This window comes from Cladosporium halotolerans, assembly GCF_011745625.1.
Source record: "Cladosporium halotolerans strain TM138-S3 chromosome Unknown Sca2, whole genome shotgun sequence".
NCBI lineage: Eukaryota > Fungi > Ascomycota > Dothideomycetes > Cladosporiales > Cladosporiaceae > Cladosporium > Cladosporium halotolerans.
Window position 1 is genome coordinate 188,549 of NW_027191453.1, and position 20,742 is coordinate 209,290.

Here is a 20,742-nt window from a genome sequence, read left to right on the forward strand (position 1 = left end):
GGCACTAGGACGCCGCCTCGACGACCTCCTCCGGCGCCTTGGATGCCGGTGGGAGGCCGCGCCTGCACCATGCAGCCTCCCAGCCTCCAATATGCATGTTGCAGAGGCGCATGGGTGGCCGGCGCGGCAGGTCTCGCTCGACCCTGGGCTCCAATCTGCTGCCGGACGCTGCCATAGGGTTCGGCTCTAGTCCGCAAACAAGGAATTGTCCACGCATACGTCCAACGCCAGATCTCTCTCCCCAGACAATCACTGCCCGGCGTCGAGCTAGCGCCAGTCCGGGCAGAGCCACGGCGCTCGTGCATGCCCCCGGTAGCCATATCCAGCGCAGCACTTGCGCCGGCTCGAGCAGCGGTGGATCGACGGCCGGGTCTCGCAATCTCGCGCGTCCGGTGTGGTGGGAAGGCTTCTTCGTACAGCACGGTGACCACTCCGCAGTAGCGACCGTTGTAAGACGCAAGGTTTGTCGGCCAGCCGGCGCAACGTGACGCGGGCATTGGACCAAGAGATCTCAGGCGAGCCCGCGCGCGGACGTTGGGCGTCCTTCTTGTACCACTGGCACGCACCCTACCGGCGTGCGGCCGTTTTCTGTTTCTCTTCTTCGTTCGCGACTGCGTCATTCGAGCCACTACCTGCGCTGTTTACTTCGTTGATGTTTCTTTGCTAGTCGATCGATTCGTCCGCCTTTCGACTGTTCATGGACGACATTTCTTGAGGCGACCCTCGAGAATCGCAGGATAACGACGCACGGAACCAGTGTGCATTGACACACGAGGGCCAGCCAACATGCAGTTCCGACAATATATCTCGAGTGTTGTCGTTGCGCTGTGTGTGGCGGAGGGTGTTCTGGGCAAGGATGGATACCGTCAGCGACGCGTAGAGAGCGACGTGAAGGATGTTGACGACACGGCATCGCCAGTCGTGCCTACGATGGCGAATGCGGACACCAAACCCTTTTCAGTCCAGGAAGACGACGTCGAACATCAATTCGCCACTCACCCATCCGACGAGCACGAGACGGAGAGTTTGTCGAGCTCAGAGAGCACGCTGTACATCGATGAGATGGATCCCACGCCGATCGAAGCCGGCTTGTTCATCAGGCAAGAGGAAGCTGAAGCCATTCCAACCCCAGACCCGAATGCGCTCCCCATCGAACCTAGGATCACTCCCGCTCTCGGTATTGCTGGCGCAATCATGCTGGGAACTGGAGTTGCTCTCTGTCTCATCGGAATCAAAAAGCAATGGCTCCACGTTTTTCTGAGCACGGCATACCTGGCAAGTCTGGCTGTCACCGTCTTGATCATATACGTGATGGACCCCGAGCACAGCGACGCGATCCAGGGAGCTTACGTGGTCGCCGCTGTTGTCACCGGCCTCATATTCGGCTCCGTCTCTCTCGTTTTTCAGGAAGTCACCGACGGCCTGGGATGTATGCTGGGAAGCTTCTGCTTTGCGATGTGGCTCCTCGTCCTGGCTCCTGGTGGCATCATTCACTCAACTCCTGGGCGTGGTGTCCTCATCGGCGTTATCACCGTCGTTGGCTTCGCCCTCTCCTTCAGCCATTACACACGTATGTACGGTATCATCTGCTGCACATCATTCGCCGGATCGACGATCATCATGCTGGGAGTCGACTGCTTCTCGCGTGCAGGCCTGAAGGAATTCTGGCTGTACCTCTGGGATCTCAATGACAAGCAATTTCCGCTCGACACGACCACCTATCCGATCACTCGCGGAATTCGCGTCGAAATTGCCTGCATCATTGTCGTCTTCCTCTTCGGCCTCGTCTCTCAATTCAAACTCTGGACGGTGGTCAAAGCCCGCCGCGCGAAGCACGAAGAAGCGCGCCAGCAAGCCGAGCAGGAACGTGCCGAGGCTGAGGCCGCTGTTGGTAGAGACATCGAAGCGAACACCGAGAGGGAGCGTGCCCAGTGGGAGGCTGTATATGGCGAGAAGCGCGGCTCTCGGACGCACACTGATTCCGGCGTTGGGTCTTCCGTGGAGACTTTCGGCAAGGAGCAGTACAGTGTCAGGGAACGTGAGGTTGATCCTATCGAGCTCAGCGATATTGCGGAAGTGCAATCGCCACCTCTTAGCGGCAGCGAAGATAAGGCAGTACCTCAGGATGCGGAGGCTAATGGTGAAACGGTGGACGGGGCTACGGTTGAGGACAGCAAATCTGGCCGTACTTCTCATGATTCTTCCCGATACAGCAATGACGACAACGCAGAAACCCTCGAAGATGCTGATAAGCTCGAGGACTCGAACAAGGCTTATGCACCAGGCGCGCCGGAAGTGGTGCCTCTGCCTTTCCGCGTCCCCACAGAAGATGATGAGCAACAGCGTGACCAGGACCAGCAATCTGAAGCCGCCAAAACTGAACAAGCTAGGCCCGAGTCTGAAGTTGTCCCGATCCCTTTGAGGATGCATTCTCTCATGAAACTCAACGAAGAATACGCCGCCAGAGCCAACCACCGCCAAGATGATCAGGCATCTTCAATTGCCGCAACTGCTGACGATATTGCCATGTTGGGTGACGATTTGCCAGGCGCGATGTCAAAGCGGCAATCTATGATCAGCCAGGGTCCTGACAATGTCAACGCCACCACTACAGCACGCAGCGAACACGGCCATTCGCGACAACCGAGCGCGGCATCGGAGCCTGACCTTGAAGACGCCTTGGATGAGGACGACGACGAGGCCCTGCCTAGAGAACCTGTCACTATCGATGCAAATGCTGTCCCTATCGCGAGTGCGCCGACAGAGCAACAATCGACTTCTGGTAAAAGCATTCGGAGACTCTCAGACGCGACTAAAGCCGCAGGTCCTGAAGCCAGCTCAGATGGTCATCCCGGTAGCGTCTCGGAGAGTATGGTACACCAGCTGCCTCCCAAGCTTTCTAAGATCGCCTTAACCTACCGCACGAATGAATGGGCCAAGCACATTGCCGACGCCGACCATCCTGAGGCTGATGATGCTGAGCTGGCTAGACCGTCTTCACCAGGTGTGCAGGTGGACACGCAGTTTCCCGAGGAGGTGGCTAAGCCTGTGGACGCCGAGGCACTGCAGCAGACGAACGCTCCTCCGGTTGAGCAGCAGGAACCTCCTCGCAAGTCGTCAAAGGCATCAAGGAAGTCGCAGCGTTCTAGCAGACACAGCGAACCGGCCAACAACCTGAACCGCGCATCTTCCACGCAAAGTGCAACGCCACCTTATGCCTTTAACCACAGCTCTTCGCAAGTTTCACTCAATCGCCAGGATAGTGCCTCAAGCACGCCTGCTCGACCAAAGATGGGATCCATGCGAAAGAGCTCTATGCCGCTCACCACCCAAACCCTCGTTGAGTCGCCAGTCGAAGACTCAACTGAGACCTTCCAGCAGAACGACTTCCAGCCCCTGACAAACGTCTACGCCGAACCCAGCGGAAACGCGAGTGCCAGCAACCTCCTAGACGAGCGCAACAAGATGCTCCAGCGCCGACCCACGACCATCTCCTTCAACGGCTTCCGATCGACCCCAACCCTCGGCCTCATGAGCGGCGCAATCCCCGAAGACCAAGCCCACAGCCCCGAGCAACCAACCCACGGCTTCACAACTCCCACCCAGCACAGCCCTCCTCTCCCCGCCTCCGGCGCCGACGACGAGAACATGACGCTCTCCCAGCGCCGCTCGCTCATGCACTCCCAATCCGCCACGACCACACCCACACACAAGCCCCGCGCAAGCATCATGTCCACGCTCACCTACGACTCGCACCAGCCCGCGCGCCAGCCCTCCACCAACACCGCCCAGCAGTCCGCGCGCCTCAACCAATGGCGCCAAACGCTGCAGGCCGACGCGCAGGCCAAGCAGCCGCCGCGCGCCGTTGAGAGCCACGCGCGCCAGAGCATGCTCGACGACCGGAAGCAGAGCGAGATGCGGCTGGCGCGCCGCAAGGAGGAGACGGAGAGGCGGCAGAGCGCGATCGACGACGCGATGCGGCGCGGGCACCTGGACGGGGCGCACAGGGACGCGCTGAGGAGGATGCAGGCGAAGGCGAATAAGGACTGAGCGGGCTGATGATTGGCGCTGCTTGCCTTTCGCCTCTGCTGCGCGTTTTGGTTTCTTCCTTTTATTTTCTTCTTCTTTTCTTGATCTTTCCTTATATCCCCCTTCGCGACTACATCTTCCCTTGCCGTCAGTCTCTTTTATTATTGTTACTCACTGGTGTTATTGATTTTGGAGAGATAGGAGGGTCTCTCTGCGAGCCGCCGTCCAGCCACGGCCGAGTATACGCGTACACGGAAATGCTTCTCCTTGGTTACAGAGGGAACTGGGATTGGGATTGCTGGGCCGGATGGCAAGCGGGTGGGATGGGATGGGATGGGATGGACAGATACCAATGACTTCATCATCAGTCAGGGAAATGAGGCACGGTGGGCGGTCAATGGGTTGGGATGGGAAAGGGGAAAGGAAATCTGAATGCCGGTCATTATTGTCGATCACGGACAGAAAAAAATATATACAGGTGCTAATGTCTATCAACAACTCTTGCTACTCTCTATTATACTTTCAGTCGAGTCGTCCTTTTGCCGTCGAGAATAGATCTACTCCCAGACACAGGCAAGGTCTGGGTTGAGATTGAGAAGGCGGCTGTCATGGTTTGTATTCGTCTTCGGTACTGGCATGTGTGGTATAGCCCGACGAAGTGAGCGGCGGCTGAGGTGTAGTAACCTTGGGTGCTTGGTTGCCAGACGATCGTCTTCTCCGTGCGGTCGGTGGGTATCTTGGTGGTCGATGTTGCGTGATGCTTGCGGGCGCAATCCTATTGTCGAGGACGCTGCAATCTCCTTCCTTTACCTGCCACCCTTCCTCGTCTTCTTGCCGCCCGAGAAGGTCATGGAGTTCTGCGGCTTGGGCTTGGCCTTGCGCTTCTCGATCCGGTTCTTCTTGGCGACACGGTCGGCCTTCTGCTTCGTGATGCTGCGGTCGCGGGTCGTGGTCTTGGTCAAGGGCGCGCCGTCGGCGTCGTCTTCCTGCATGGCTTCGGGATCTGCTGATCGAGCGCCGGCGAGGGCTTGAGTCAGCTGATGCGTTCCCCTCTGCTCCATTCCTTGCCTGCCTTCCCTGGCCGTGTGTGTGTGTGTGTGGGTATATATGCATGCTTGTAGTGTAGGTTCAGGTGTTTTGAGGTGTAGTGCTCATGTCGAAAGCGAGGCGTAGATCACCGTCTTCGTCGAAGCCTACAATGTCGCTGGAGGCTCCGAGGAGGTGATAGAAGAGCTGCTCCCGAGCGACAAGCTGCTGACTAGCCTCGTCTAAGATTGGCGACACAGACGTTGTGCCGTCGTCGGGAGGGGTGGAGGGTGGGGTGGGCAGTTGGTGGTTGTTGACGGTGGAAGCGACAGTTTTGGGAATCGAGATTGAAAGAGAAGGCGTACCTTCTGCTGCAGCTCCCGACTTCTTGTCGGAAGAGTCTGTGAAAGAAATGTCAGAGATATTTTCCTTGATTCTATCATGACAAGACTGCTCACCCTGCTCAATCTCCATCTCTTCCTTGGGCGCCTTGGGCTGGCGCGCCAGCTCGAGCAGCTTCGCGGAAAGCCGCTCGTTGCGCGCCGCCTCAACGGGCGCAAAGACCCTCTTGGAGAGGGCCTGGTTGTTCTTCTTGTTGCGACTGGCTCTGAGTCCCTTCGCCATTGTGTCTGAGGTGTAGGTGTGTGGAGGTGGAAAGAGATCGGCTACTGCGACGGCTTCTGCGACATTTGAAGAGAAATCGCGGCGAGGCGAAGCCCACGCCGCGCTAGCAAATAAAGTAATGTGGGGGCGGCCCGGCACAGAAATGGCCATGCTCCATCCAGCTCTACGGTAGCGGAGACCGTTCTGGGCGTCTCTGTACCTCTGGCGATGTCTGCCGTCTAGCTATCCATCCACATCCCTGCATACCCGTTTCTTTCTTTCGTTGCCGTCGAGTGTTACTCTCAAGCTATCCGAGGCGAGACCACACGCAGGCTCGCATTCCGCAGTTTTGCATGCGCAAAGGATTTACGCTCAGCGCATCATCACCATGCTGGCCATCGACGAGAGTGTGTTGACACTTTAAGCAACGCCCTTCCCCTTCAGTTTTGAGTCTTTCGAACATGATCACACAACAGAGGACGAGTTGCCTGAGGGATCGTCGATGGCTGGAATCCTCCAATCGGAGTATCTTGTCACAATGAATAGTGGTCACATGTCGCGTGGATGGCATGTATTATTGCGATTGGACCTTGAGCCGTCTACCGAAGCAGCGGCGGCGCCGAGGACTCTCGTGATCCCGGGAGGGTGTGCATAGAGTTGTCATGCCACTGAAAAGTAGGTACTACCTGCTAAGCGCTGACGGAAACATTCGGGAGCACGTGATGCTCATGCGGCTGAAGCTGAAGACCCATGGACAAACAATAGATGCTCTGTATTCGAAGACGACAAGCTTGCTGTGCATCGGGAATATCAGAGGAATGAAGTATCGCGAGTTTAGAAATGGAGTCCGCGTTCTCTCAGTGTGATGGGGCCAAAGATAAGCTTCGATGGCGGAGACCCGGCACAGCCAGCGTGACCTTTGTGGAATCGGCACGTGAACGCCGTAGCAAGAGTGAAGGGCCATGCAAGGCTCTCAACTGAAAGGGTTTCACTGCCTTGTATCCTACCTTACCTTACCTTAGTGCCTCATCAATTCCCACTTCAAGACAGCTTCACTTCAGGACAAACGCATAAGCGCACGGCCGCCGATCTCCACCGGCCACAGCCGTGCCCTAGCTCCGGCTGGGAAGTGACGATTAGGACTTCAATCCTTGGCAGAACCGTTCAATGCGCGCGAAGTACTTCACCTCACGCCTGTTATCCCGCTCGCTCGTACGGCTCACTTCGTAGACCGACTGCCAGAGCGTCGGCTCCTCCGCGTGCTTTGCGAACGGCTGCCGCGAACGATCATGTGATCGCGCCCTTCCCGAAACGCCAGCACCGAAAAGCGACACAAGAACAGAGCTGCCGCCGCCGCATCCCGCGATGAGCGCTGCAGAGCCTGCCCTGCACCTGCCCTCGCTCACTGCCTATTTCTGACGCCTGCCACGGCAACCGCGCGCAGTCGCTCCTTCACCCGATCAGCCTCCTTTGCGACACCAGACTCCGCGACCCACAGATATTGCGACGCCGCCGAACCGATCCAGGGTCCTCCTCGAAATCCATTGCAACGCACAACCCGCCACGAGGCCGACGACCACGCGCGCACCGCGCGCGAGAAAGAGCGAGGAAGGATGGCGTCCGGCGGGCACATTTTGGCGCAGCAGAAGTCGAACGTCGAGGCGCGCATCAAAGTGCTCATCAACGACGATCTGAAGCGGATATGCAAGGCATACGGCGTGGCCGTGTCCGGCACGAAGGTCGTGCTGCAGAAGCGGTGCATCACAGGTGAGTGGACGACTGAGGATGACAAGACACGTCCGCCGCGCGCTGGTGTGGGAGCGGAGCGGAGCGGTGTGTGGGGTTCGCGTGGGTTAAGACAGACCACATAGGCTGCCAGCGAGGCGGTATTGCTTTTGGCTTTTTCGGGGCTTTGCACACACTACCTACGTACAGCGCGCGGGCTGAGACAAGCGGGGCGTCAAACGATCGGTTGTCTGACTTTATTCCGAACAGTGCTCGAAGATTTGGTGTCTAAAGGCGACGCCGTCGCTTTCGAGGAATTCAAGCAGCGCGTTGCCAATCACGGGCTCGCGCCCCAGCCTGGACAGGCTAGCTACAACGGTGGTGGTGGCGGCGCGACCTACAGATCCTCTGCAATGCCGCCAGGTCATGGCGCGAAGGGTCCAATGCCAGGAGCGCAAGGGCCACGCAGTGAGTATTCGCTTGACAAGTTCAACCTGCTGAGCTGGAACTGACAATATGGAAGTGTCGTTCAAGAAGAGTCCATTTTACGACGTCGTCTCTGACATACTTCGAGCTCAAAAGCTTCCAGGTACTTACCAATCCCCCCTCGCAATCTCTTTTTTCTTTTTGGGAACCACTTACGAGATGCTAACAGGCGGGGCAGAAATGCCACAGAATCGACACACAGTCAGGGCTGAAATCAAGCTGAATGATGAGCAAGCGCGCCAATTGAAAGACGATCCCAGCATGCGACTCATGGTGTATTGCGGTCAATACACCAGCATCAATACATACTCGGATATTGACGTTGCATTTCCCAATCAGATCGAGGTGAAGGTCAACAACGAGGATGTGAAGTCAAACTTCAAAGGTCTGAAGAACCAGCCCGGTTCAACCAAGCCTGCAGACATCACGGGCTACGTTCGCAAGCTCGCGGGCTATGCCAACCAGATATCTGTCTGCTATGCTCTGACCCAGCGGCAGTTCTATTACGTGGTTACTCTCGTCAAGCGACACTCTGCAGCAGAGCTTGCACAGCGCATTAAGAATGGCTCTTTCATCAGCAAGCAGAAGGTCATTGACGAGATGAACCGGGCGAACGCAGACCCCGACATCGCGGCCACGAGCTCGAAGATGTCGCTGAAGGATCCCGTCTCGATCACGCGCATTACTTTGCCCATTCGCTCGAACATCTGTCAACACACGCAGTGCTTTGACGGAAGGTTTTTTATGGAGCTGCAAGAGCAGGCGCCAACGTGGCAATGCCCCATATGCGCAAAGACGGTCAGCTTCGAGAGCTTGTGCGTGGACAAATACTTCGAGGAGATCTTGAATACCACGAGTAAGTCGATCGAGCAAGTGACGATTGAACCGAACGGGCAATGGAGCGTGGAACAGGAGGACGAAGACAAGGGAAAGAGTAACCAAGCGAAGGGAGAGGCTCGAGCGGCGTGGGATGACGACTTTGACGACGACGTTGTCGAGGTACTGGACGATGATTCGCCAAAGGCTCGCACCAACGGAGTCAAGCATGAACACAACATCGCATCTCCCATGGGTCCGCCTGGCCTTTCCTTCCACACACCGCCTCTATCATCGCGAGAAGCCAGCGTGGCACGATCACATACATCAACACAACGCCCCTCCGGTGGCAACAAGCGGTCAGCCAGCGCGGTCATCGACCTCACGCTCGACGACGAAGACGAAGAGCAGCCGCCTCGCCCGGCAAAACGGCAGACAACAGGTAATCCACTGGGCGGGCCGACGAGTTCCTACAATACCCCACCGTCCGTATCCGAGCCGCCGAGACCTCAGGCTTACCTTCCGCAGCCCGTTGAGAGTTCGTCGACCTATCGACCGTTCAGCGCAGGACAGCCCATGCGCCCGCCGACGAACCAGTCTTCCTTCTCAGGACCGCATTCTCCCGCCCGCGCTTCTCCATTTGCAAACGTCTATCAGCAGCAGCCATATGCTTCAACACGTCCGGAATCTTCAAGTCCGGCGCGCACGAACGGTTTGGGCCCGTTCTCTGTGCGGCCGCCTTCACGAGGATATGGCACGTCGCTGTCACCTGGTGGGCAAGCGAGTCCGGGTCTTCCACCGCAGCAATATGATAGCGGACTTGCGCTTCCGCCAACGATACCTTTAGGCCAGCAGCAACAGCATCAACAGCAGAGGAGGCAAAGCGACAGTAGACAACAACCTCTTCCTGGACTCAACACCGGCAGTTGGAGGAGTGATTATGGCCAGTACAACGGGTCTAGATGACGACCAAGGTTGGGTTGAAATGTGCATATCATCACGGCCAACGGGAGGACATTCGCGGGACGACCGCAGGCGATTTGACATCAGGCGTCAGAGGACGACACCAGGGAGGCACGATCAGGAATTATGTGCCTTTCAGAGTCGATCCAATACTTTTTCTTTTATTCTTCTTGGGCGGGTCGGCGATGAAATGATACCACCGGACATGCGCGCGTGTTCAATAGCAAGATGGAGAGGGATGTAAGGATAGATGAAATCGAAACGACATTCCACATCCGAGTGTTCGCCTCACCGTCTATTTTACCATACTTGAAGATCTACAAGTAGAGTTAGACTTTGATTCAGCCCGGCGCTGAGTAGCGTGGAAGCAAAAGCGTGATACAGTTGGGAGCCGCATGGAGCTTGCTTGCCTTCACCGACGCGTCGCGCGGCGAGGTTGGCCCAGACGCGGAGGCGAGGGCCGGCCGCCATAGTCGTTCCACGATGTTGTAATAATAACGTCGGACCACACACGCCACGCCACTCCGCGAGGATTCTTCTCCCGGTTTTCTGGGTCCTCGTGGAGCGGGCGTTGTCGCAGCGCCCCCCACATGTCTGGACAGCAAATGGCGCACGCACGCGCAGGCGGAGGCCGATCAGATCAGACCACTGCACTTTCACGTGCGACGCCCGCATCAGATAAGATGCTCTCCAATCTCCGCGCGAGCTCCGATCGGCGACGCGACGACACAAGCGGTAAGGCGCAGCGAGGCGCGCAGGGCCAGGAACGCGTGTCGCGGCCAATGGGCGCGGCGCGGAGGGGCGGGCGGGCGGGCAGGCGGTTTGCCACGTTGGGACCCTGCGTCTGCCGAAAGGCGAGCTCCACCCTGTAAATTGGAAAGTGGTTCGATGTTTTTTGCCCGCGACCCCTGGGCCCGCGCCTGGCAGGGCTGGCTGGCTGCGGGCAGGCGCTGAGGCAGGCGGCGAGGCAGACCACCACACTGTCCATGCCGCCTGTCTTCTGCCGAGCGCCAGACCGTGCGGTTGCGACTTGCCGACCACGCCGCCGCCGTCGCTGTACTATATGCCCGCCGGCCTGCTGCTCTTCTCTCCTCTCTGCCCGCCGTCTGCACTCTTCCCGACTACACCTCTCTCCTCGACACTGCTCCTCTGCACGTCGTGCTGCTCGTGCGCGCTCTGACTTGACCTGCTGCACCGGGACGAGCTAGTGAGATTGCCCTGAGCTCGGATAAGAATCTCACCTTCCGGCCGTCGAAGGAGCGCACACGAAAGGACAGCTCCTTTTACCTCTGAACCCTACCTCTACCTTTCTTACAACACACACATACACCTACCAAGCTACACACCGCCTCACCTCGCATTCGCGCCTCTCGCGCACCCAACCGCCAGCCATGGACGTCGTCCTCGAGGTGGCCGACACCTTCATGTTCGACCGCATGTACGCCAGCCTTCTGCCCATCCAGTCCGCCTTCTCCGCCTTCGACCCCATCAGCACCCTCACCGCCGGCTTCAAGGCCTTTGAGAACTCCACCACATTCGACGATGCCACCCAGGCGATCGCCGTCGACCGCAGCGCCTGGCAGTTCGACCCGGCCAGCAAGTACTTCAGCGTGCAACCCAGCGAGTACGCGTGGATGAGCAGGTGGGACAGGGACAATGCTTGGAGGCAGGCGATCAGTCTGTACATCCTCACATGGTGAGTCTTGCCGAAATTTTGAGAATCGGACAAGGACAATTGAAGCTGACAACATTCCTCCAGGCTCTTCGGCGCCTTGATCTATGCCACATTCGCCTCCCTCAGCTACATCTTCGTCTTCGACAAGGCCACCTTCCAACACCCCAAATACCTCAAGAACCAGATGCGCCTTGAGATCAAGCAGACCCTCGAGGCCATCCCCATCATGGCCTTCTTCACAGTTCCCTTCTTCGTCGCCGAAGTCCGCGGCCACAGCTTCATCTACGACTCCGCCAGCAACCCCGACTTCTACCACCCGATCCTCAGCATATTCGGCAGCGCCTGGAACTACCTCCAGTTCCCCGTCTTCCTCAGCTTCACCGACTTCGGCATCTACTGGATCCACCGTGCGCTGCACAGCAAGCTCCTCTACAAGCGCCTGCACAAGCCGCACCACAAGTGGATCATGCCGACGCCCTTCGCCAGCCACGCATTCCACCCGCTCGACGGCTTCGCGCAGTCCGTCCCCTACCACCTCTTCCCCTTCATCTTCCCGCTGCAGAAGTTCGCCTACATCGCCCTCTTCACCTTCATCCAGATCTGGACGGTCATGATCCACGACGGCGAGTACGTCGCCAACTCGCCCATCATCAACGGCGCCGCCTGCCACACCATGCACCACCTGTACTTCAACTACAACTACGGCCAGTTCACGACGCTCTGGGACCGCCTCGGCGGCTCCTACCGCAAGCCCAACATCGAGCTCTTCATCAAGGAGACCAAGATGGCCGCCGCCGAGTGGAACAGGCAGGTCGTCGAGATGGAGAAGCTGCAGCAGGAGGTCGAGGGCAAGGACGACAGGACGTACGGCGGAGATATGGAGCCCGTCGGCGTTTACAGGGAGGCGAAGAAGGTGCAGTAAACGCTCTTTCGTCTGCTGTGCTCCTCTTCGATCGACCGTTCGAGACTGATTTGACACGTCGTCGGTCGAACCGTCGACGTCGAGAAAAAATGCGTTGATTGTTTTTTTCGTGCCTTCCATCACGGCTGCTGCTCGTTGGCTAGATCTATTAATGAGAGGGGAGACTTGTTTCGGGAAGTGAGCGGAAGAAGCAAAAGGGACAAGAGATCCCCTTGCGCCCTCATCATCAACGGCGTTATCACTTGGGACCACGGAGTCGGATGGGAATTGTGATTAGGGAGGCCGGGATCGACCGAGAATGCTCGTCTAGGATCTTAATAGAGGGCGTCTTTTTTTGTTTCCCGTACTTGGCCGTTTGGACGGCTTACGCCACGCACATATCTCTCAGAGGAGAAATCTTATCGTTCTTAATGCATCTCCCTCTTCTCTATCTTAGTCTCGTATGTTTTCTTGCGTGGTGTCAGTGAACTTCCCGCTCGTGCTAGAGGTGAGCCGCTTCAAGTCATCAATGTTGTGTATCGTATCGGCTCTGGAAGAAGGTCCACGTCACAGTATCTTCACTCCTCTGAAACGCAAGTTTTTGGAAATGTTCCCATTTTTCCTACAGAAGAAGGGCCCCGTCCCAGGCCGGCTTTCATGCAGACTTTCCGTCTCGCTAATGTCCATTCCAATCAGGCGCTCTCGTCGGCGCATCGCATCGCATCGCATCGCATGAGTGGAGCCCCACGCAATTCCAAACAGAGTCCAAACCGTTCCGCGCGCCGTCGCTATGCCCTTTCAGAAGCAGAAAGCCCAAAAACACCAAAGAAAAAAAATATCTACCCAAAGAGAACCGTGCCGGGAAGGGTCCCCGGCGAGGGACAACGACCCGAGAGTCGCGTCCCCCTCCTACCCTCCCCATCGGCCAGCGGAAAGGTCCCGGGAGGGAAGAACACGACCCAAGAGCCGTGTTTTCCCTCCTAACCTTTCCGCCGGCCTCCGGCCTCAAAGAGAGAAAGAAAAGAAGAAAGAAAGAAAAAAGCAAGAACCCAGAAAACCCATTCCTCCAGCCCGATCCCCATCATCCCATGCACATCCCCATTCTCAAGAAATCAAAGTCGCAGCAGGGCACGCCTACCGCCCACTGCGCCTCCTCTTGGCGTCGAAGGCGCCCGGCAGCGGCGCGCTGTCCTCGTGACGCCGCTTGCGCCCGTCCATGCCCTGCTGTAGGGACTGCTGCTGGTGGGGCGGCGCGATGAGGTCGTCGCGCGGCGGGCCTCGGCCGCCGCGATTGTGGTCGTCGTCGCGCGGTGGGCCTCTGCCGCCTCCTCTGAACTCGCCGCCGCCGCGGCCTCCGCGCGCGGTCTGCCGTGGGGGCCCGCGCTCCCCCCACTCCGAGCCTGGCATGCTGTTGGGGTTGGGGCCAGGGCCGGGGCCGAAGGGGCCTTGAGGGTCGGGGAGGGGCGCGCGGCGCTCGCGAGGGCGGCGGGTGTCGTCGCCGCGGGCGGGGTTGGGGTCGCCGCGTGGGTCGTCCATTGCCGGGCGGCGCGGGTGGTCGTCGACGTCGGGTCTGCGCTCGCGGCTGGCGTGGCGGCTGCTGCGCTGCTGGCGCGGGTCGTCGTCGTAGCGGCGCGGGCGGTCGTCGCCTCCGCCACGGCCGGCAAAGAGGTCGGCGCGCGAGTCCGGGCGGCTGGGAGCGGCGTCGCGGCGGTCGGGTGGCGGCGGTGGGGGAGGAGGACCTGGAGGCCCAGACGGCGAGGGCCCGGTGTAGCTTGTGCTACGGGCGGCGCCGCGGAATTGCATGCTCTGCTGGGCCGGGGCCTGGGGGCCGTTGCCGGCGCCTTGGAGCGTGGCATTGATGTTTGCGCGCTGGCGGTCGCTGCGCTTGCGTTCGTTGACTGCTGGTCCGGAGGGTGGGCCAGAGGCAGGCGAGGGGCCCGTTGGTGTGCCAGATGGCGGTCTGCTTGATCTGGGACCTGAGGGCGGCGGGCCTGTTGGCGAAGCGAGGCTGCGCGAGCCGTTGCTTGGAGTCATGTTTGTCTGTACTGGCGGCGGCATGTCATGTGCGAATTTGGCCATGCGTGAGGGGTGCATTCCGCTGACCGGTCCGCCTTCAGCAGCTGGCGTCGAAGGCTGCGACGAACGATCCATAGACTCTGCGAACTCCTGGCGGCTGGAAGGCTCACGGGATGATCGCGGTCCAGGCGTTGCAGCAGGATGCTCACCTCTTGAGCCCATAGTCGACCCTGGTGCGGTGAAGTTGCGTCCACCTCTGCTTGCTGGCCCGTTCGGCGCTCTCGGTCCAGACGGAGTGTCGAAAGTCGGAGCGTTTGCCGGTGCATTCAGTCTGCCGTAAGAAGACTCATGCGAGCTGTCGCGGCTCGGTCTTCCACGGGTAGGCTCATTGGGCGGCTCTCTACCGCCTGCGCGAGATGCACGAGGGCCCGTTGGCGTGTCTTGCTCATGCCTCACTGCTTGCTCACGGGAAGATTCATATGGCTCGTGTCTGGCGCTGTATCTGCCATCAGGTCCGAGCGCTGAAGCTGGTGCTGTAGATTCCCATTCATCGTGCCGAGGGTCTCTATCACGCCTGCGCTCGCGGTCGCCTCTTGGGGGATCAGAGATCAAAGCCGCACGAGCGGGATTCAAGGTGGGCTCGGGGCCTGCGGCAGGAGATGACCTCGAGTCTTGCTGTTGCCCTGATGTCGCGTTGTCCGATCTGATCTGATTGAGACGCTCTGGGTGTGGAGATCGAGTTGAGTGTCCCATGTTACGGTTGCGGCTGTCGGGTGGTCCATGAGGGCCTGGCATTTGTTGCGGTCCCAAAGGCTCGCGCCTTGGAGCAGCTCGTGTCTCCTCTCTAGATCCGTGAGAGCCGGGCATCTGCTGCGGCGGCAGAGGCTCACGCTTCGGCATAGTCCGAGGATCGTCTCGGACAGGCTGAGAGGCAGGCATCTGTTGAGGGCCCAGAGGTTCACGTCGCGGATTGCGAGGCTCACCTCGATCGTAACGAGCGTCGGACGGAGCTCCTCTGAAACTCTGGCGGTCTTCTCGGTCTCGATAAGATCTTAGCTGGCCATATGTGTCCCGCGAATCTTTCTCGGGGGTTCTTGCCCTGCTGTGGGTGCCTGGAGATCTGGACCTGTCGCGAGCAGACTTGGCTTCAGCTGGACGGTCAAGTCTACCGTACTGATCCTCGTCACGACCTCCTCGATTACCACGGCTGCTGGCGTGTCCAGGAAGCGGCTTGGGCGGGAGGGCACCACTGTCCGTGCGTGGCGCCGAAGAATTAGGGCGTGGAGGCAATTGACTCTCCGACCTAGGCTGAGCACCTCGTGTCGCCCCATTCGTAGGTGGGTGTCTAGAAGTGCCTGCAGGGCCTGGAGTTGACGGCTTGGAGTCGTTCCTTCGATCATGCCTGCCAGAAGTCCTGCCATTCACGGGCCTCGCGTGGTCGCCACGTTGATCTCCCCTTCTTGGCTCCGAGCTTTCCTGTGATGGCGGAGCATCGTCCATTTGTACATCTTTCTTTCCGTTGCTCGCCTTCTCGTCTTCAATTTCGCCGTCTTCCGCTCCTCCGGCTTTGTCGGAATCGCCGTTTACGGGCTTCAGTCCAGAAGGTTTGAATTCGGCGGCGCCAGCATTCAGCTTTGGCGCCCCAGGATCAGGAGTCTCGGGCTTAGCAGATGTAGCCCTACTGCCACCTGCAGAGCCATCCTTCGTGATTTCGTTCAGCCTGAAGCTTTGCGGCATTACCCAGGACTTTTCGCGATTCTTCAGAGGGCCGCGCAGAGAAAGTGCGGCGAGCTTCAGATCATTACGTGTGTCGGTCTCCGAGAGTGTCTTGACGATTTCTGTAAGCTGAGTGCCTTGGTAGTTCAGAGCCGGGTAGACATCAACTATGGTCCGCAAAATGATGATGCTGTTGCGGATCTGCATGTAGTCGCCGGAGTTGAAGCAATTCTTCAGTGCTCCAGTCAAAGCAGTGTGCCATTTGGTCAACACCCACCGGAACTCCTCGTACGCGACATGATTCCTCGGAGTACCATTGACCAAGTCAACGCTCTTAGCGAATCCATGTAATTGCTCTTGGCTGCCGAGCGCTTCCTTCTTGTAGATATCCTTGTCCGAGTGCCAGTGTGCGAGCAGCTTTAGAATCTCGAAGAGGAAACGACCAAGGGTTTCGGCTTCTCGTGCGGTGCATTGGTAGAAGGTTGCACTCAACCGTTCTTTGTGGAACAATTGATCAAACAGGGCAGACGTGCTAAAGCCGGGTGTCGCGTTGTTGTGCATGACTTTGATGATTTGAAGGCAGTAGTGGGCATCAAGAGCCGACATCATCGCGCGAGGCAAGAAGCACTCCTGCAGAAGAGAAAGATGTCTGGCCATCTTGCCTTCCCGATCCGAATTTGAGAGTAACGTGAACCAGTGTTTTTTCTGGGTGTTGAGCCACATCTTGACTTGGCTGTAGCCTCTGAAGCCGGTGATGCGCTCGTTCATCTCGGCTCTGAGGTTGTCGGCAATCTCAGTGACAGCCTTCCTCTTTCTTTCGCGCTCCTTGAGCCCGTTGGAGCTGAGATCCGAGCGATCTCCAGAAATCTGCTTCGCTTGCGCTTGTAGCTTCTCCATTTCGGCTTGGTAAACCTCCATCGGTACGATAACATCTTGCGGCGCAAGTGTCCAGAATGTAACGTAGAATGGTACGCTCACGCGTGAAGCGAGTTCGGGCTCCAACTCTGAAATCCCATTCATGATGGGCTCCAGGACAGGGTGCCACGGGTTGGCGTCACCATTGGTCGCGGCAAACGAAGAAGGTTGCGGCGTCGGCGCGGGTGTTTGCGAGTCGTCCAAGGCGACAGAGCCCTCCTCGTTGGCCTTCTCATCCGGAGCCGCGCTATCGTGCTCTTGCGACGGACCGACTTCTTCAGCCGCTGCGTCTTTCATGGTGACGTCGTCATGGTTCTGGCTCTTGCTCCGGGTCCTGGCATTCTTCTGTTCTTCCTTCTTGGCAGCGTCAGCATCGGCCATACGACGCAGAATACCAGTGCGACAGATTGCAAACGCGGTACCAGGCTCCAAGCCGAATTTTCCAATGAGCGGAATGACATCTGGTACGACAGACTCGAACTCTTCAGGAGAGAGGTTTGTCCGCAAAACGTCGAGATATTGTGCGAAGACTTGCTGAATCTTATCCAAATTTTTGCCGAGGACTTTCAGCGGCATATCCTGCGCGGCTTCGCGATTAGGGTACATCTGCCTCTCTTGTGCGATAGCGACAAGGACCTGTCCGACGAGTCGAGGTTCGGAAAGCGCTTTGATGAGGCGTTTCGCAGAAGAAGTCTTCATGTGGCGCTTGTCAGCGAGCTGCTGCACGATCTGGCTCTGTAGCAGCTCGCCGCCAGTCATGCCAAGCACTTGGGTATCGTTAAAGTTCATCTCAGACTTGACGCCAGCCGTTTCTGCGAGGATTGAATCGATGAGCTGAAGGTTCGTCGAGTCGCCTTTGCGCAGTTCATGTGCGACGTATTGCAAGATGGGAGAAGGATTGATGATCGGATAGCGAGTGAAGAGCGAGGCAACAAACAAGGACAAGGCCTGGAGCCATGGACTGGTAAGCATGCCGTCTGCCTGGATTCGATTGCGGCCTTGGCCATTAAGAGCGTTGATCAGGCACCAAGTCAGGACGTCGAAGGAGAGCAGAGAGAAATAGCGAACGCTTTCTACCAGACCCGGAATCATGTTGCTGTAGCTTTCGAGCTGGTTGATGAATGTGTTGACCAAGATGGCGGGAGAACCGAATGAGACCTTCGCCAGAGCGCGGGCTTGCTTCTTGCCACTTTCGTTGGTAATGCGACGGAGCACATCTTTGGCCTCGGCCCGGTTGCGATCCAGCGCTGCCTTCATGTCAGGGGTGCGAGACGTCTTCCCAGTGAACCATTCAGCGTAAATGTTGAAGCGTGTCGTAATTGGGAAAAGCTTGAGGAGCTCCCAGACTTCGTCTGACACCGCTGGATTGTGATCGGTCAAGCTGAGGGCAGGCACTAGCATCCGCTTCATCAGGTCAAGCCAGCGCGTGCGATTGGAGTTGGAGGTGTCCTCGATTATACTGCGCTTCGCGAGTCGTAGAAGAGTGGTGATGATCAACGGATCCTGACCAACCTTGACTCCGAGGAAGCCGAGGAAAGTGTTGCAAAGTAGAAATGCGTCTTCTGTAGTTTGGCAGATCGGAATGTTGTCGTCCCAATCCTGATAATAGTGCAGATGCTCAACACCCTCACCATCGTCGGGCTCATCGAGACCTAGCCACCTGCGAGTGCGGGTCTTTGACCGAGATGAGAGACCAAGCGAGCCATCTTCGGCGGGTGTCGTGTCTGAAACTTGATTCTTGGTATCCGAGAGCCCTGTTCGACCCTGCATTGGCTTCGTAGAGTCCGACATCTTGCTCAGCATCTTCCTCGCGATCCGATGCAAGTACGGTGGGAGAGTGGTGTCCACCTCGACCAGCCAGGGAAACTTGCCCAGGATGAATAGCGCGTCGGGCAGAGCACCAATGGCCAGCAAGGCCTTCAGTAACAAGATCTTCTGATTAGTTGGCTCAGGGAGCTGCTCCTTCTTCTCGTCTTCTTCCTTCTTGTCGGGTTTTGGTGAGCTGCCGCCACTGCGCGCGGCGTCGCCGCGAAGATTGCGGACCGCAGGTACAGTGTCATCGGCGAGCGCACCAGCCGCGGAGAGAGCATTCATACCACCACCAGGACGTTCGCTGCGCTCTTTCTCAGCTTTTTCTTTTTCCAGGCGACCCCGCTCAGATGCCATAGCCTCATCCGACGGATATAGGTGCGAGTAGAGATCTCTCAGAGAGATGAAGCCGATCTTGATGAGCAAGGCTGCGAGATAAATGAGGTTGTCCGGAAGGTTATCGTTTACGTCTCTGGCTTCCGAAGCATAGAAACGTAACTTGAAGCCGAGGAGTTGTGCGGCGTCCGGGTTGCCTGGAGGTGGCAGAAGGCGCGTCTCCCTCATGTACTTGCGATTCTCATTGATCCGCTTTCGCTGGTCTGCGTTGATTTCATTGCCTTTCGCGTCGAACTGTGGCAGTACTTCAGCCTCCAGAAGTGGGAGTGTGCCTTCGTAGTCGCTCAGCTTTCGAGCGCCTAGCTCAAAGAAAGCATCTATTCCGACATCCCGAACTCGATCCCAGAACTGCAAATCTCTTGCGAGTCGGAGCTCTGCTAGCTCTGCCTTGTCTTGTTCGGAGGTCAGCCATTTCCCTGAGTCAGGCACCGCCCAGGATGGTAGCGCTCCAAAGCCTTGATCGTCAAACTTCACATCGTCGAGGACGACCTTCTGCGGCCACCAAGAGCTGCGCCTGTAGAATTTGACGAAAAAGCGGAATGACTTGACAAGCAAGCTGGCGCTGATGTCGAGGGTGATGTCCAGAACACGGCCGACGTCAAGGTCAAAAGCTCCCACCAGAGCCATGGTTCTAAAGTAAGCGTCTTTGGCCATTTCCGCATCATCAGAGTGAGCTGATTCGGTGGCGGCGTTGTAGTAGTCCGTGAGTAGCTTTGCATAGCCTTCCGTCTCCTCGCGAAGCAAGTTGAAGTTGGCCTGGCGGTAGAGCTGGTTGGTGGTCTTGCGAGCACGCATCCGCTCAAAAGTGCTGCGCACCAGGCCAAGCGACGTGAGTAACTGCACGTCAAGCTGTTGACGGATGACTTCCGCGTCGATAGCTGTGGCTGCGACCAGCTGGCTGAGAGCAGGGTCCTTTGCGTCTGCCTCACCCAAGAACGAGATCAGGTCTAGGAAATGTGACTCGACCTCTGAAGCGTCACCGGATTGCGCAATGATCTCTTTCACAGCAGCACCAGAGACTGTCGCATCGAGTTTCCCATCCAGACCGGCTCTGATTAGCTCCTGTAGAATAAAGCTGAGCGTCATGAGGTCTCCTGTTTTCGCGGCCTCAAGTGTAGCGTCTCTACCAGCATCTTGCCAGGTCGCAGCTACCTCATCGGTAATGTAGTCGTATGCATAAAGTGCTGGAGGTCCTTTAGGCTCAGGCTCTTGCTGTGGTGTGGTAGGCGCGGCCGCTTTCGGCACGGGTGTTGAAGGCCTCGAGGCTTCAGCAGCGGCAGGTGTGTGGTTTGGTTGTGTGCTTTGCGGTGATCCTCGACCAGGCGTCGCGGGCGCAGCATTACTGCTAGATGCGGGGCTCGAGGGTGACTGTCCACCATGTCTGCTTGATCTGCGCCCGCCGCGGCCTCTTGCGCTCTGATGTTGGGTCTGCTGTGCGAGATTCAAGTTCTCGGGTCGATGGGGTGACGGCCTGCTTGCACCATCTTCTTGGGAGTGCTGCCGCTCCGGTCGCTTGCGCTTACTGCTGCCGGGAGCCATGGCAGGCGAAGCGTGTGAAAGAGCGACGAGCTGGCGACGCAATGTGCGCCGTAGCTATCATGCGCCGGCCTTAGTTATGAGCGGAGCTTGATGTCGATCGCCGGTTGTTGCTTGTCGTATGCGCTGT

The 20,742-nt window shown here is 58.0% G+C and overlaps 5 protein-coding genes across 5 annotated transcripts; 3 read left to right on the top strand and 2 right to left on the bottom strand.

Moving 5' to 3' along the window:
• Positions 1–786: 786 nt before the first annotated feature.
• Positions 787–4,050, top strand: WHR41_00576 (uncharacterized protein; the record flags this gene model as incomplete). The annotated part of the gene is made up of 1 exon (XM_069369182.1): positions 787–4,050. The coding sequence occupies one exon, from the start codon at positions 787–789 to the stop codon at positions 4,048–4,050; it is 3,264 nt and encodes a 1,087-aa protein (XP_069233763.1).
• Positions 4,051–4,471: 421 nt separating this feature from the next.
• WHR41_00577 (uncharacterized protein) lies at positions 4,472–5,742 on the bottom strand. The gene is made up of 3 exons (XM_069369183.1): positions 5,514–5,742; positions 5,421–5,456; positions 4,472–5,032 (listed from the first exon to the last, which is right to left on the bottom strand). Exons 1-3 carry the CDS (start codon positions 5,677–5,679, stop codon positions 4,836–4,838), a joined length of 399 nt encoding a protein of 132 aa, XP_069233764.1. The 5' UTR covers positions 5,680–5,742; the 3' UTR covers positions 4,472–4,835.
• Positions 5,743–6,179: 437 nt separating this feature from the next.
• WHR41_00578 (uncharacterized protein) lies at positions 6,180–9,651 on the top strand (the record flags this gene model as incomplete). The annotated part of the gene is made up of 5 exons (XM_069369184.1): positions 6,180–6,333; positions 6,424–7,425; positions 7,654–7,851; positions 7,907–7,972; positions 8,039–9,651. Exons 2-5 carry the CDS (start codon positions 7,272–7,274, stop codon positions 9,649–9,651), a joined length of 2,031 nt encoding a protein of 676 aa, XP_069233762.1. The 5' UTR covers positions 6,180–6,333; positions 6,424–7,271.
• Positions 9,652–10,596: 945 nt separating this feature from the next.
• Positions 10,597–12,680, top strand: WHR41_00579 (uncharacterized protein). The gene is made up of 2 exons (XM_069369185.1): positions 10,597–11,344; positions 11,408–12,680. Exons 1-2 carry the CDS (start codon positions 11,040–11,042, stop codon positions 12,243–12,245), a joined length of 1,143 nt encoding a protein of 380 aa, XP_069233616.1. The 5' UTR covers positions 10,597–11,039; the 3' UTR covers positions 12,246–12,680.
• A 678-nt stretch (positions 12,681–13,358) lies between these two features.
• WHR41_00580 (uncharacterized protein) lies at positions 13,359–20,615 on the bottom strand (the record flags this gene model as incomplete). The annotated part of the gene is made up of 1 exon (XM_069369186.1): positions 13,359–20,615. The coding sequence occupies one exon, from the start codon at positions 20,613–20,615 to the stop codon at positions 13,359–13,361; it is 7,257 nt and encodes a 2,418-aa protein (XP_069233886.1).
• Positions 20,616–20,742: the final 127 nt, after the last annotated feature.